The sequence below is a fragment of the Mixophyes fleayi genome, chromosome 4, assembly GCF_038048845.1.
Source record: "Mixophyes fleayi isolate aMixFle1 chromosome 4, aMixFle1.hap1, whole genome shotgun sequence".
Classification (NCBI taxonomy): Eukaryota; Metazoa; Chordata; class Amphibia; order Anura; family Limnodynastidae; genus Mixophyes; species Mixophyes fleayi.
This window is the reverse complement of record NC_134405.1, coordinates 73,375,573-73,393,229: the sequence shown is the minus strand read 5'-3', so window position 1 is coordinate 73,393,229 and position 17,657 is coordinate 73,375,573. Positions and strand designations below refer to the sequence as shown.

General features: G+C 45.2%; 1 protein-coding gene across 2 annotated transcripts in view; it reads left to right on the top strand.

The window, feature by feature from the left end:
• LOC142151627 (disintegrin and metalloproteinase domain-containing protein 9-like) overlaps positions 1–17,657 on the top strand; it is an 89,840-nt gene that overhangs the window by 40,665 nt on the left and 31,518 nt on the right. For both annotated transcript variants that reach the window (XM_075207465.1, XM_075207464.1), the window contains exons 8-9: positions 13,910–13,969; positions 15,486–15,557. In XM_075207465.1, the coding sequence (XP_075063566.1) occupies positions 13,910–13,969; positions 15,486–15,557 (132 nt within the window). The remainder of the gene's footprint in view (positions 1–13,909; positions 13,970–15,485; positions 15,558–17,657) is intronic.

Sequence of the window (17,657 nt, the reverse complement as noted above, 5' to 3'; positions counted from 1 at the left end):
GGGTGATGAGACCGTTGATGAGACGTGATCCATCTATAGCCGTCACAGTAATGGGTGTTTTTAAGGTAATCACTGGTAGAGACCATTGATTTACTAATGATTTGGAAATAAAATTTCCTGCTGCTCCGGAATCAATCAATGCCTGTGACTCAAAGGTTTTGGTAGCAAAGGAAATAGTCACATCAAAAGCGCAGACTTTAGATTTCATAGACGATGGAGAGGACTGCAGGAACCCTAACCTTATCTCCCCAGTATTGGTTAGAGCCCGGTATCTCCTGGGACAAGAATTGAGCATATGCGTAGAATCGGCACAATAGATACAAAGTCTATTCTTTATTCTTCGGTCCCTCTCCTCTAAAGTTAATTTGGAGCGACCTATCTCCATGGGTATCACCGGAGATGAAGCTGGGTGAAATTGAGGATTTGAGAGAAGAGGTGTTTTAACCGAAGTTGATTTCTCAGGTTCTCTTTCACGAAACCTCAGGTCTACACGATGGCAAAGAGAGATCAAATCTTCTAAAGAGGAGGGTAGTTCTTGTGAAGTCAGTGCGTTTTTAATTTTATCGGAAAGCCCCTGCCAGAAGGCGGCAATTAATGCTTCAGTGTTCCACTGAAGTTCAGAGGCTAAGATCCTAAATTGAATGACGTACTGAGCCACAGTGCGAGATCCTTGGCGAAGACGGAGAATGCTGGATGCAGCGGAAATAACACGACCTGGTTCATCGAATACACTTCGGAACGTGGAAATAAATTCGGCACTATCCTGTAACAATGGATCGTTTCTTTCCCACAGAGGGGAAGCCCAAGCCAGGGCTTGTCCTGAAAACAATGAAATAAGATAGGCCACTCTGGAACGATGGGTAGAAAAATTTTGAGGTTGGAGCTCAAAATGAACTGAGCATTGAGTAAGAAAACCCCTACAGGTTTTGGGGTCTCCATCATATTTTGACGGAGTAGGCAGGTGTAGCGTGGAAGCAGTAGACACCTGGGATGGCACAGGGGAAGAAGATGACGACACGGAAGGATCAACAGTGGCTGCTACCTTTGGCACAGAAGTTACTTGGGCGACTAAAGTCTGATAACATTGCAGCAACTGTTGTTGACGAACATCTTGTTGTTCCATACGGGTAACCAGATATTGCAGCATCTCTTTGGCGGTAGGTTCCACATCTGGGTCTGTCATGGCCTGATCTTACTGTCACGGGCACTAGGAGTCTTTACCCAGGGATCACCAGATGATAGGCTTACCAGAGCAGTATAGGTGGTAATATGGTACTCTGGTAGCAGGGTGATCACGGAACAGGAAATAGCAGATGATGAGATGCTCAGGAAAGTCTATGACTAGCAGCACTGGCCATATGGAGGTAGTAATACACGAGGAACTGTATGGACAAAGGACACGTGAAGGTAGTCAGTGGTCTGCGGTAGCAAGTTGTACCACTGCTATAGTGAGGAGGAATGTCCAACAGAAACGAGGAGGTGATGAGAGTCAGCGGTCTGCGGATAGCAAGTTGTACCGCTGTCTGAGTGAAGGAATGGAATCCAAATGGAGGTATCCGGGGAGTCAGTGGTCTGCGTTAGCAAGTTGTACCACTGCTATGTGAGAGGATACTGGAACAGGTGAAACTGTAAACAGGAGTCAGTGGTCTGACATCAGCAAGTTGTACCACTGAATATATATGTGAGGAGGTGCACGGGGGAAGACTGCAACACAGGATATACACAGGCACCTTATACACGATCCACAGTAATATGCACAATATGGATATACATATATATAAATGACTGATCAGGTCTGCAATCTAGAAAGTCTCTTGAAGTAGTCCAGCACAATGATAACACAGTCAATGATGGCAATAGACTCAGCGGATAGCAGACTCCAGAGAGAACCAAACACAGTCCAGCAAGATATGCAATACACAGCACAGTCAATGAGAAGTATGCATACCGTGGTTCAGCAGTAGCAGTAAGATGGGATTGCAGCGGTACCTGAGCGGCTGGAGGCCGACTGGATAGGAAGTCCCTGGATAGGTGAAGCAGCGGTCTAGCAGGTGCAGCGCACAGGTGAGTAGACCGACAGGGACACGAATCCACAGGAGTCAGCAACACGTGGAACTGGACTCATAGGAAACCCAGGAGAATGGAGATGATCCAGCAGAGGGTAGTAGAAGAGATACAAATCCAATGCTGACAGGAGGGTAGAGGCCAGTGGAACACGTGAAGGCGTGGAGAGTGGATCAGCAGGAGATGGACGATAGCGCTGACCACAGCGGCAGGACTCAGCGGCACACGGAGGTAACCAGTAGCAACCACAGGAACCAACAGCGATGGGAAACAGGAGTGCAGCGCAGGGCAGGAGCTGTTGATCACGAAGTGTAGCAGATGGTAATGAAAGCGGCAGTCTCGAGGAAGTCACAGCAAAGATGAGATGAGACTGTAGTGCACAGAGGCAGCGGATAGTAGTCAGCTGGCAGTCACGATGATGAACACAGGCGAGTTGCAAGCAGGAGACTGTAGTGCACGGAGGCAGCGGATAGTAGTCAGCTGGCAGTCACGATGATGAACACAGGCGAGTTGCAAGCAGGAGACTGTAGTGCACGGAGGCAGCGGATAGTAGTCAGCTAGCAGTCACGATGATGAACACAGGCAAGTTGCAAGCAGGAGACTGTAGTGCACGGAGGCAGCGGATAGAAATCAGCAAACAGACTTGATGAGAAGCAGGTGAGTGAGGTAAAAGCTGGAGTGCACGGAGGCAGCGGATAGCAATGAGTAAACAGTCACATAGATATAAAATAACGTTGAAGTGGTGTAGAAGACTGTAATGCACGGAGGCAGCGGATAGGAATCAGCAAACAGTCATGATGATAAAGTTGATGGTAGAAGTGGTATGGAACCACAGTAGTAGTAGTGGTTAGGAAACCACAGGAATCAGCAGCACTGAATACACAAGTAATGCAGGAACACCTTCAGAGACTCATGAGGAATGAGACTCCAAGATCAGGCAACGTGGTGTTGACCACAGGTGCTTAATATAGGGAGGTTGCCTGATCTGCCAATTAAGTTAAAGGGGTATACACTGAAGTATAGAAAAGGGCTGCGCATGCGCAGACCCTCAGGATGGTGGACGGCCACGGTTCCTAAATGTCCGGGAAGAGGCACTCACGGTCCGGTGAGTGACAAGATGGATGAGTAGCGCTGAGAAATAACAGCAGCGGGTCTCTGCGGGAACACGGAGGTAACCAATAGCAACCAGCAGGTGCAGTAACGATGGGACACCGGAGCAGAGTTGAACTGGAACAGTTGATCACGGAGAGTAGCGGGTAGCAATAGTGGCAGCAGACTCAAGGAAACACGGTAGAGTTGACAAGGACTGAAGACTGAAGCGCACAGAGGCAGCGGATAGGAATCAGCTAGCAGTCACGATGATGAAACACAGACGAGTTGCAGGTTGAAGACTGTAGTGCACGGAGGCAGCGGATAGGAATCAGCCAAACAGTCACGATGTTGAAACACAGACGAGTTGCAGGTTGAAGCCTGTAGTGCACGGAGGCAGCGGATAGGAATCAGCTGGCAGTCACAATCATGAACAGGTGAGTGGATGTGGATGAAGGACTGTAGTGCACGGAGGCAGCGGATAGCATCAGCTAACAGTCCCAATGATACATGGTAGAGTTGAAGTGGTTAGAAGACTGTAGTGCACGGAGGCAGCGGATAGGAATCAGCTCACAGTCACGATGATACAGTAGATGGTAGAAGTGGTATGGGAACCACAGTAGTAGAAGTGGTTTGGAAACCACAGAGGTAGAAGTGGTTTGGAAACCACAGGAATCAGCTGGGCTGAATAAACAAGGAAACACAGGAACACCTTCAGAGACTCATGGGGAATGAGACTCCAAGATCAGGCAACGTGGTGTTGACCACAGGTGCTTAATATAGGGAGGTTGCCTGATCTGCCAATTTAGTTAAAGGAACATACACTGGAGGTATGGAAAGGGCTGCGCATGCGCAGTCCCTCAGGATGGAGGACGGCCACGGTTCCTAAATGTCCGGGAAGAAGCACTCACAGTCCGGTGAGTGACAGAATCTCTCCATGCCCCCTAAAAACAAGACAAGCAACGCACTTCATGGGTCAACCCAGCAAGGAAAGGGCAAGCCTCTGCGCTTATTATGCAACCTAATATATCTTTTATAGCAGCTAGACTTCCATCTACCTAGCTCCATAATACTTCCAACGGAACAACCCTCCTCAGCCGCAACCGAAGCAGCACCAATCCTAAAGGAATGAGTCCCGTAGTCCGCCCAACTTAGCCCTAACCTACATAAAGATTTATTAAAGACCTCTATAGAAGGAAAGAGAAACCGCTCTAATTTGTGTTACATCCCTATATAATGCCTATCAAATTTTGCCACCCAGGAGATATAGAAATTATATTATTGCCTGAGAGTTGCGCCCTCAAACTTAATAATCCAAGGATATGAGAAAAACGAAGAAGAAGAAGAGAAAAGTATATAAAAGGGCACTCAAGAGATGTAAATCATATGTCAATAAAATATTTAACCTTTATTATTACAAAATTAAAAATAAAGAAAAAGCTAGCAAAATAATTAAAAAGGGGAAGTGATTAGTGAAAATATAAAATTACGGATCAACCGCAAATGACTCTGCCTGCCTGATAAATAAAGTATTTTACACATCAATTGGGTTCATTATTACCATCCAGATGCCGATAATTGTATTTAGTACATACCTAATTAAATAAATATTGTCTCACAACATAATATAGCACTATTAACATAACTGATATATTTGTTTGAAATTAGATTCCACCTGTCTAAATAAGGGCCAGATAGATATCCAGAAGTCATGTTTTCCCTTATAATTAAAACACCATAAGGTCAAAATAAAAACTGATGTGTTATAATAATTATGTAAAATTCGGATGTGCATATAGCATTCTATTCAAACTACTTTTTTCTCTCTCGTCACCAACGTAATCCAATGCCCCCTACCGAGCTGGTCAATCTTTGATCTGTGGATTTTACATTCTAAACTATGCCCATTATAAACCAAATTCCTGGACAGCAAACCCGTACATTGTGATTGTTACAACTCTGTCTGTTGTTTGTACCTAGCAGCAGTGCCTCAACCACCAGAGGTGCTGCTGTTCTGTTCCTGAACTCTTCTACGTGCCTGAAGGAGTTAATCTCCTTGCATTATGCCTGATTAGAACTGCACCTGTTGCACTGCTTTAAGTACCTGCCTCTAGCTGTGCTCTGTGCAGTTCATCCGTTTGTTCCTGGCTGCTGCTAACCTGCTCCTGTGATATTTGGTATATACCTGCTGGACTGAACTTCTGTGTATGACCCCTGCCTGTACCTTGGACCTTGCCTGCTTGCCTGAGACCCCGAATCGTTTGCCTGTACCTTGGACCATGCTGTTTTGCCTGTTGCCCTGACCTTTTGGACAGACTTCTGGACCTCACTAATTTGCTTGATCTCTGCCTGACTATTTGGATTTGTTTGTCTGATCACTGCATTATCCCTGGACTCTGTCTGCTTTCCTGGACAACCTTGTGCCTTCTGGACTGGGGTAAAACTTATAATACCTGTTCCTGCCATTTTACTATACAGTCTCTTTAGGAACCTGTTCTTACCAGTGGATCTGAGTATTCTTTATTTGTGTATTTACCTGAATAAAGACACTTTGCTTTGCACTTCTGTTGCTCTTCGTGAATACACTGGGATTCATAACAGTGATAACTTATAGAATTAGTAATCCGGAATGCCCTGAAAAAATCCAAGCTTAAAAAAAAAAATCCAAGCTAAACAAGCAAACCTCAAACACGTCAGTAGCAACCAGAGCCACCGTTTCAACAAGTTTCACTAAGAGATCCCCATCCACAGGCCGCCTTCTATCCTCCACTCCTGGTGACAGGCTGGTCCAGCCTCCAGCGCAATAATGCATCAGCTATAGTGTTATGAACCCTCAGAATATTTCTTGCATGGAAATCAATATTGAAACACAAACATTTAAGGAGCAAGTGCCTAATCAACCTGATTGCTGAGAGGGATGTGGTCCACTGGTTTAATTATTTACCTGAACTGCCCCCCTAGATCATCACAGAAAATCACAATGCTCCTATCACGCAATCTTCATTTTCCCGGACAACCTGATAAAGTGATGACATTTTTTTGCTGAGAGGAAGATCAGTAACAAAATCCATACTTATATGGGTCCATGGTTTGGAAGGAATAGGTAGTGGTTGAAGTAATCCCGCCAGTGTTCTACGGGAAGACTTAAATTGGGAACAAACATCACAAGCGGCCACAAACTCCTTGACATCTTTCCTAATAGATGGCCACCAGTAACTCCGAGAGAGAATCTCTAATGTTTTTCGTACTCCAGAATGCCCAGCAAAACGAGAGGAATGATACCATGACAGAATCTTCTTTCGAAGAAGTGGTGGCACTAAGGTTTTTCCAAACGGTAGAACATTGGTGGAAGAAGCAGCTAAACTCACACATTTAGGATCAAGTATAGGACGATCAAAACAATCATCAATATCGGAGGAAAGAGCAACCGTCCGAGACAATGCATCCGCTTTTTTATTCTTGGAAGCAGGTTTGAAGGTTATAATTAAATCAAAGCGAGAAAAAAAAAGTGACCATCTTGCTTATCGGGGGTTCATACATTGAGCTGACTGCAGATAGAGAAGATTTTTGTGGTCAGTAAATATAGTCAAAGGGTGACGAGCACCCTCCAGCAGGTATCTCCATTCCTCCAAAGCCACTTTAATGGCCAATGGCTCCTTATCCCCGATAGTATAATTCATCTCAGCAGGTAATAGACTTCGAGAATAAAAAGCACAAGGATGGAATTTCTTTTGTACCGATCTCTGAGATAGAATGGCCCCTAGTCCAACATTAGAGGCATCCACCTCCAGGAAGAATGGAAGAGTCACATCAGGTTGTCGAAGAATAGGAGCAGTTGAGAACGCCTTCTTGAGGAACTGAAATGCTTGAAGAGGCTCAGGAGGCCATTGCTTGGTATTAGCACCCTTACGGGTAAGAGCCACTATAGGAGAGACAATGGAAGAAAATCCTTGAATGAAACGTCGATAATAGTTAGCAAATCCTAAAAAGCGTTGAATAGCTCTGAGTGTAGTTGGCTGGGGCCAATGTAAAACTGCATTCACTTTCTCCGGATCTATTTCTAGGCCTACTCCAGACACAATATATCCTAAGAAAGGAATCTGGGATAATTCAAAGGAACATTTCTCCAACTTACAAAATAGTAAATTTCTCCGAAGTCTAGAAAGAACCTCTGCCACGTGCTGTCTATGAGATGAAATATCTTGAGTAAATATCAATATGTCGTCTAGGTAGACAACGACACAAACATATAACAAGTCCCGGAAAATCTCAATCACAAATCCCTGCAAGACAGCTGGGGCATTACATAACCCAAATGGCATGACAAGATATTCATAGTGTCCATCCCTGATGTTAAAAGCTGTCTTCCATTCATCTCCGGCCTTAATCCGAATTAAGATCCAGCTTGGTGAATATCCGAGCTCCCTTGATGCGGTCAAAAAGTTCAGTAATCAATGGAATAGGGTAACGATTTTTGGTGGTTATGGCATTGAGACCTCGATAATCTATACAAGGCCTTAATGAACCGTCCTTCTTCTTAACGAAAAAGAAACCCGCTCCAGCGGGGGAAATGGACGGCCGAATAAACCCACGATGGAGATTTTCCTTGACATAGTCGGACATCGCTTGAGTCTCTGGTAACGAGAGAGGGTACATACGACCCCTTGGAGGATTCTTACCAGGTTGTAAGTCTATTGGACAATCCCAAGCCCGATGAGGCGTAAGACGTTCTGACTGGGCTTTATCAAATACATCAGCAAATCAAGCATACTGTGGCGGAAGACCAGGCACACAAGGTGCTATAGAGGATTTATTTATTTTCACGGTAACAACTTGAGTCAGACATCTATGATGACAAGCTGGACCCCAGGAAATAACTTGCGGAATGTTCCAATCAATTTGTGGAGAATGGAGTTGAAGCCACGGAAGGCCAAGTACAATAGGACTAGTGGTAACAGGGAGAATCAAAAAAGAAATTTGCTCTTGGTGTAAGACCCCGATTTGAAGGGTTAAAGGAATAGTACGTTGAGTAATAATTCCATTGATAATTTGTGAACCATCTATGGCATGACGGCAATAGCTGTTTTTAAAGGAGTCACTGGTAAGGACCACTGACACACTAGGGAACTTAAAATAAAACTTCCAGCGGCTCCAGAGTCCAGAAGTGCTTGAGTTGTAAAAGAGCTAGTGGAAGTAGAAACAGTAACAGCAAACGAACAAGTTTTAGAATCCATATGACATGGAGAGGATTCCAGGGACCCCAACCTTACCTCTCCAGAACAGGTTAGGGCCTCGCGTTTCCGGACTTTTTAGGACAAAAGTTCAGCATATGATTAGGATCAGCACAATAGATACAGAGTTTATTCTTTAATCGTTGTTCCCTCTCCTCTAGAGTCAATCTAGAACGTCCCAACTCCATGGGTTCTATTGGTGCTGAGGAATGACGAAATCGGGATGCCAAGCGGACAGGTATTTTAGATAAAGACTCCCTTTCAGAATTTCTTTCTCGGAATCTCATGTCCACTCGGTTACACACAGATATCAAAGCATCCAATGAAGAAGGTAACTCTTGTGAGGCCAGTACGTCTTTTATTTTGTCAGCAAGACCCTGCCAGAAGGCAGCTATCAATGCCTCATTGTTCCATTGGAGTTCAGAGGCAAGTGTGCGGAATTGGATTACATACTGTGCTACTGAACGAGATCCTTGGCGTAATCGAAAAATGCTAGAGGCAGCAGATATAACACGACCAAGTTCATCAAAAATTCTTCGGAAAGTAGAAATAAACATGGCACTATCCTCCAATAGAGGGTCATCTCTTTCCCACAGAGGGGAGGCTCATGCCAGAGCCTGTCCAGAAAACAAAGAAATTAGATAGGCCACTTTAGAGCGATGGGTAGGGAAATTTTGAGGTTGGAGCTCGAACTGAATGGAGCACTGATTGAGAAAGCCCCTACAAGCTTTCGGGTCTCCATCAAATTTTGAAGGAGTAGGCAGGTGTAGAGCTGAAGCAGTAGACGCCTGGGATGGCACTGGCAGCGAACAAGACACTGGAGGATTAACAGTAGAGGATACATTTTGCACAGGGTCTCCCCGAGAAACTAGAGACTGGAAACATTGAAGTAATTGTTGGTGACGAACATTTTGTTGTTCAATCCGAGTAACTAGGTGCTGCAACATGTCCTTAGCTGTTGGTTCCGATCCTGGGTCTGTCATGGCCTGTTCTTACTGTCACGGGCACTAGGAGTTTTACCCAGAATTCACCAGGTGGAATTTCACTTTACCAGAGGCGCGGAATCTAACACAGCGGCTGGTCTTCTCCAGGAACTCCCGCAAGGGAGTATGGTTTTAGCGGCTGCCACTGTGCAGGTCGCGGCCCTCTGGGAAGTGTGGTGAATATACGGAACTGTACAACTGAATAGGAAAGAGAATGTAAATGATATAAATGCAGAGTCTCTGAACAATGGAAACAATGGTAACATGGTAGACTGATGAGCAGTGATAAAAGGAGGAGAAAGTTCCAAAGTGAATTAGCACACAGGTAGCATACAGCAGACCAATATATGACAACTGGATAAAGTCTATAGAAGGACCAATCAATAATGCAGCAGGAGAGTCAGCGACTCGCAGCTATACTTCAGAGGCACTATAGGTTTTAGTCCTAATAACAGGTACCATGCAAAATAGTAGGGTAAGCTGCTCCTGACATATGTTCCCGCTGGTAAATGTAAAGACTTGTGCAGATGCTGGTTTAATACTAGATAGCGTGGAGCGGTCTGTGACCGGTAAGTCTCACCACTGATGTGGAGAGAAGACTTGTCCGGGTGCAGGTATGTTACAAGGTAGCGTGAAGTGGTCTGCGACTAGCAAGTTGTACCACTGATATGGAGAGACGACTTGTCCAGGTGCAGGTATGTTACCAGGTAGCGTAGAGTGATCTGCGACTAGCAAGTTGTACCACTGATATGGAGAGACGACTTGTCCAGGTGCAGGTATGTTACCAGGTAGCGTAGAGTGATCTGCGACTAGCAAGTTGTACCACTGATATGGAGAGACGACTTGTCCAGGTGCAGGTATGTTACCAGGTAGCGTAGAGTGATCTGCGACTAGCAAGTTGTACCACTGATATGGAGAGACGACTTGTCCAGGTGCAGGTATGTTACCAGGTAGCATAGAGTGGTCTGCGACTAGCAAGTTGTACCACTGATGTGGAGAGAAGACTTGTCCGGGTGCAGGTATGTTACAAAGTAGCGTGAAGTGGTCTGCGACTAGAAAGTTGTACCACGATATGGAGAGAAGGCTTGTCCAGGTGCAGGTATGTAACGAGGTAGCGTGGAGTGGTCTGCGACTGGTAAGTCTCACCACTGATGTGGAGAGAAGACTTGTCCGGGTGCAGGTATGTTACAAAGTAGCGTGAAGTGGTCTGCGACTAGAAAGTTGTACCACTGATATGGAGAGACGACTTGTCCAGGTGCAGGTATGTTACCAGGTAGCGTAGAGTGATCTGCGACTAGCAAGTTGTACCACTGATATGGAGAGACGACTTGTCCAGGTGCAGGTATGTTACCAGGTAGCGTAGAGTGATCTGCGACTAGCAAGTTGTACCACTGATATGGAGAGACGACTTGTCCAGGTGCAGGTATGTTACCAGGTAGCATAGAGTGGTCTGCGACTAGCAAGTTGTACCACTGATATGGAGAGACGACTTGTCCAGGTGCAGGTATGTTACCAGGTAGCATAGAGTGGTCTGCAACTAGCAAGTTGTACCACTGATTTGAAGAGAAGGCTTGTCCAGGTGCAGGTATGTAACAAGGTAGCGTGGAGTGGTCTGCGACTGGTAAGTCTCACCACTGATGTGGAGAGAAGACTTGTCCGGGTGCAGGTATATTACAAAGTAGCGTGAAGTGGTCTGCGACTAGCAAGTTGTACCACGATATGGAGAGAAGGCTTGTCCAGGTGCAGGTATGTAACGAGGTAGCGTGGAGTGGTCTGCGGCTGTCAAGTTGTACCACGATATGGAGAGAAGGCTTGTCCAGGTGCAGGTATGTAACAAGGTAGCGTGGAGTGGTCTGCGGCTGGCAGGTTGTACCACGATATGGAGAGAAGGCTTGTCCAGGCGCAGGTATATTCCACAGCAAACAGAGAGCTTGAGTAGAAACCGGAAACACCTCGGAGTCACAAGGGAATGAGAACCAAGAACAGGCACCGGTAATAGAGTAACAGGTGCCTTAAGTAGTGAGAGGTGATTGATTGACCAATGAGACTATGAGCAAGGTTTTAACAGTCCATGGTTTCTGCACATGCGCAATCCTTGGTCAAGATGGCGGACGGCCGCGGAGCAGAACAGGCGCCAGCAAGAGAGAGAGAGACCCATGTCCCAAACCAGAGGCACTAACCGTCTGGTGAGTGACACATTCAGCACCTTTATGCGGATAACAGGCCAACCACTTAGATACCTCAGCCAGCAATACAGGAGAAAAGGCTTTAATGAGAGGTGCCACCAGACCCTGCACGCTCATCTGGCACCTGCCCTGTACATCTGGTACAATCCTTTGCAGAGTGGCCACTTCCATACTCCACACAAGAATGCCGGAAGTGACAGGCCGAGCCTCTGTCGCAATGCCCACTGTTAATGGCAAAACACTTCCCTATGGAATTAAAATACTTGGTAGGCCTCCCTTGCCCTATCCTTCTCCTTGCAGCTCCACCACCAGGCACACCAACTCTAGGCTGCGTAATCTCCAGCCACACCTCAACATCTATGCAACCAAAGGCTATCACACACCTCCCATCCTGCTTCTCACAGAAAGCTTCATCATATTCCTACCACATAATCGCTTTGATGTGTACATACATCCCCTGGATTCCCGTGACACCACCAGTCCGCTGGATCCCGTAACAGAAGAAACAGACCAACCATTCCGAACCCCAGGAGCCTCACCACGGCCGATGGGGCAGGAGCCACTGGTACAGGGACCGGCCGATCAGGCTGGAAGAGGTGAGCATGAAGGAGGGAAAGGGCTGGCGAGGGCAACTGCAGCTACACAAGGTCCAGGTGGGGAAAAGAAATGGGGGACAAGTGAGGGGGGGGCACACTGGAATGGGAGGGTATGATCTGGCAGGACTGGGAGGGCACCCGGATAAACCGGGGCCGCAGGAACCAGCGGGACAGCCATGTCATAATCAGGGAGAGCTTGGCCTGGAAAGGGGGGGCTAAACAAACAGAGGGAACCGAGACTGGAGGGAGGGAACCCGTAGCCCAGGGCAGCAGAACCCGGGCCGGATGGGGACCAGCACGGTGAAACCGACGGACCACTGTGAACCAGGAAAGAGGAACACAGGAAAATTGGGACCCGGAAGTAAAAACTGGGAAGCCAGGTATTATGCTGGAGCACAGGAGGGGGAGGGGGACCTGGCAACCTTGGGTGGGGGTCCTGACACAAAGGGGAATTACCACACTGTGGGGCCAGTCATTGCACGTCCAGGGACACCAAGGGCTGGGGGATGGTGGAGGCTAAGGGCTGTGGAGAGCGAGGGGAGCTGAAGGGAGACAGAGCACAGGCAAGGGTTGAGGCGAAGGATCAGAGGTGGGGGCAGCTGGGAGAGGAGGGAGAGGAATTTCTCACCTATTATTAGTCTGCTCTGAAGGATTTGTCTCTATGGCACAATAAATCTCAAATCTGCCTTGGACAGTGCTCAAGCTAAGAGTCCCCGCACTTGCCTATGAAATGCTGATGCATACATCTTTATAGAGCAAGTTCCTTAATGTGTTTCTGTGCTGTGTAAATGTAAAAATTACATAAATCTTATAATGCCCTTTATGTGCCGCTTGCTAAAACAGCAGCTCTGCAGGAGATTTTATTTATGGAGCAATCATAATAATAATAACTGTATAATAATATCCACTTTAGACTATTTGGTAATTTAAATTTTCACTAGAAAACACAGCAGGCCACTCTCCAAGTGTATTATTAATCAAAGCAGTCCTCATACTCCAAGTATTTTGCAATAAACAGCAAGAACATTTCACTATGCTCATTGGAATATTAAACAAGTTCACTTTATCTTTTATTGTTTCTTAAGCTGCCGACAGATGTTTATTAGATTTGGCCATACATGTACATAGAAGTGTTTGACTAAACCTTACATTAGCATGGTCAGGTGAGCGGCATCTGAACATGTATGCAGTCATCGCATGCATTATGTATCATTTCGATACGTAATGTAAATCAGGATTGGCAGTCTTGTACCCATGCGCACTGATTTGTGGCCAGTTAGATCTGTTACAGCCTAATTGACCATTCAAATCACAACGTGTATGGGCACCTTTACCTGCACCTCTGACATGAAAGTCTGGGCTTTCAGTGCCCTGGGCACTGGGCTAACACTAGAAACACCCTTATTATAACCCTCTACTGCAACTGAGTCAGTCCTACTACATACAGGATTTATAATGATTAAATAAATAGAAATGAGTTTTGTTGCTACAACTGGTCAGAGATGGTAATGAATACAGTATGTGAACATTTCTATACAAGACATTAAAATAAAATATAGAACTGACAGGTCCATTTTAATTCTAATGATTCTAATGAGATCACACTTCATATACAATGTGGTGAAATTGTGTAACAGTAGACAGGTATCGATTCTGTAAATCAACACTGTCTGGTTGTCGTTAACAATCACACAGACAAACTGGCAACCTATCCTAACAGATTCTTTGACCCTTATCCGATAATTTTTCCACTTTTGTAGGAAACAAATGAGCGTGGAACTGCATACGTGGAGCTGTTTATGGTGATTTCCCAGCAACAGGTATTTTTATATAGATATATATATATATATATATATATATATATATATATATATATATTAAAAAAAAATTAAAGTGGGCACAGTACATATGTGATACTGATGTGAAAAGAGAACGTAACATTTATAAAAAAATCTTGAAATAGTCACATGATTAAAACTATTAGCAGAGCTGGAATTTTAATCAGTGGATCCGAATAATCAGACCCCAGAGGCAGAAGCAGGATTTGTAGAGGGGGTTTTCCACATCACGCTGCCAGTGGACATGACCAGCAGGCATGGGGGCGTGGCTATAATTTTAGACAGTGCTTGGCTGCTCTCCAACTCTTCCTATCCCCATAATATACATGGGCAATGCTGCGTGCACTACTGTTAGGTGCTCTCCCTTTTCAAGCAGAGCTGTGTGAAGCAGAGCAGGGTCCAACCACCTCAATTATACAGTGCCCCAGGCTTGGAGGGGTGTTTCTCCAGGCACTAGGAACCCCCCCTCGGTTTGCCTATGGAGCCGTAACTACAAATTTTAGCGCCTGGGGCAGCAATGAAAATTGATGGCCCAAGCCTTTAACTGTAACCTAATTAACATAAAATAGTCATGTCCCTGCACCCCCTTCCCCTTTCAGCTTTGCGTCCTGGGTGGTTGCCTATCTTGCACAGCCCTAGTTATGGCCCTACGAATAATACTATAATATTTTCACATTTTCAAATAATATAAAATACTACCACCTTCAGATATTATATGGTATATTTTATATATGGTATACGGTCTGGTATATTTTATCCAGAAACCCATTACTCATAATGCTACTACTTGGTGATATTGTCATCCACAAAGACATGATATCACTGTGAGGAGCACTGCTAAATAATATTAATAGAGTGGAGAATGCCAGGGCCAGTGTAAGGAAAGGCAGGGGTCAGTGCGTTTTAGAATAAAACTGTCATGCATTCAGATACACTGTGATTTTTGTCAGGATTACTATGCAGGTGATAATCCATTATATGATCGGTGGTCATTCCCTTGATTCCTGCCACAGAGAGCGCTGAGCAGGGTAGGTAACCAACGCGGCAGGGAGGAACCACCGACCCCACTATGTTTCCCCTCCAACACCATCAATTTTGTCCCACAGCAGACATCTCCTTCACCAGATTTTAAACAGTGGACATCTCCTTTAGACACAGATGATCTTGTCATACTAGAAACTGGCCAGAAGAGGGTAGTAAATACATATTGAATAATTTTGTCATCACTTCCGTAGTCGTTGGAAACATTTATGTATTTTATATATAAGGAATAATACACACTATACCGGATATAATAAGGATATTGTCTGTCACCTCAGGGTTCAGTTTCCTGTGTAAATTAACTTGGCCTACAGCCTTATGTGTTTTTATGCAGATCACATCATTTCTTGCTGTTAATATCCTTATAATTTAAACTAGGGGAACATTAACCTGTATACTTATTGAGGAATATTTAATATATTTTTAAAAATATGTACGGTAATGTTTGTTCCTTCAGTTCCAGTTTCATGATGAGAATGCCACATGTCTGATTGAGAGCATACTTGAGCTGATAAATAACGTCAACACGGTATGTAATGCAACTGTAAAACTTTCCAATAGTCTTTATTTGCTCCATGATGATACAGATTGACATATAGCTCTTCAGAACGTAATATGAATGACCAAAGGCAAGGAGGTAATTATTGTGGGTGCCGGGAGTGTGGCAGTCTATGGGACCCAGAGGTGAGAGGGGCCCAGCTAATGCCCACGCTCTGCTCTAAAAAAGCTGGCCGGGGTTGCAGAGGCGGAACTAGCGAGCTGTGGGCCCTGGTGCAGGGAAGTGGGGAAGAGGGAACCAGTGCACAGGGGCATTACCTCCATATGCCACTGTGCACCGCACCTGCTAAACCAATGGTAGTTTCTCCACTACAGGGTTGTGTATTATGCTAGTAATATGTTCAAACTTTGTAGACCTGTTAGACTTTGCTGATGAGGGCAGGGAGTGTGTGGGGCTCAGGGATGGATCTAGAAAATAGTTTTACCAGTGGTGATTTAGGCCCCGCCCCCTTTTTGACAGCTAAGGCTTCCTGCAGCTGCACACTATGTGCAGATCCGTTCAGTAGTGACAGACATGGACAGTGTGCTGCTCTGATTGTGTTTTAAACACAATCAGAGCAGTCCCTGTCGAACGGACCTGCACATAGTGTGCAGCCGCCGGCAGCAAGCCCCTGCCGGGGGGGGGGGGGGGGCGCGATCCGCCACTGGTGAGGCGCTGTTTTTTTCCCAATTAAGAGCTATATGGCATCTAGCTGCTGTGGGTGTGTGGTCTTTGGTGTATCTGCCACTGGGCGTGGAAGGTGGTGGTAGGAAAGGTCGGATGACTTTATGCCAGAACCCCTCTATCCTAGGGCAATCCCACCAAATATGGGGCAGGGTGCCACAGTCCCACCTGCAAAGGCCTGAGGAGGTCGGATAGGTAACATGAAGACAAGTTGGGACCAAGTACTAACAAAACAGAAGTTTATGCATGTAATCCTTAATACGTGTACATATGGAGCTCTTGGTCACTTCTTCCTGATGCGGGACCAGCCGCAATGTCTTTCCCATGTCCTCCTCCCAATGGCGTGTTTTCTCTTGTTCTTTGTAAATAACACACAGTGATTTTCAGTTCCTGTGCAGTTTCTAATATAATTTATATAATTAGAGTAGATATAATTCTACATACTTCAATGCCATGGATGCCCATAGTGACTGAGCAGCCCACACAGTTCTCCTGAAAACTGCCACAGACAATATATTTTGGTGTCATTGTATGCTTTGGTCGTTGAAAAATGTCACTTGTTTTTAAAACATATTGAGGAATGGCTTCTTAGCTTTCCGGAGGTGGGAAGCAATTTATTTAGCTCTTGCCTCCAGGACAAGGGAAGTGGGAGAGTGCCTCTGATTTCCCTGAGCCACTGGAACAGTAGTGATCTGGGAAACAAGAGGATCACTAGTGAACGGCATTTAGCTTGGCCCATAATATGCTTAGGAAAAATAGTTTTTTTTTTTAAAAAACATATTTTTTTATTTTTTTTTAACTATTTCTCTTTGCCCTTCAAAGTATGTCAGGAAGTGTAAATATTTTTTTCATGCTTATTTAAAAACTACAATCTATAGGAGAGAGAGACTCGAAGGGCCCTGATTCATTGAAGAATGTAATGGCCGATATGTGACGTATTTTGTGGAAATTTGCAATGCGAATCCTCAGAAAAGGACTATACACAAGTACATCCAATTTATCTTCGAATGCAAAGGACACAGACAGTCTACGATTTAAAGGGCGGAATGTTGGATGGAAGGGGAGTGAGCATGTAGCCAATGTAAATAAGAGCGTGTCAAGTCCGTCCTATTCAAGCTCTAGGCAGGGCCGTTTTAATAGCATTACAGGCCCCCGGACAATGCAGTGCACTGGGCCCCTACATACTAAAACCACTCACACCTACTAATAGTAGGTAGCAGGGAGAGGCAACTGACATGAACACTTAAAAATATTAGAAGAACTTTATTATAGGTTTACAGCTTCAGAAAATGATGTGTGTTGATTTTGCCTTCCTTACATACAACTAGTACATGTACGTTGTATTTGTCAAGGTCAAGATATGTATTCACAACAGCAAGATCGCATGTAGAGGTAACAGGTGATACC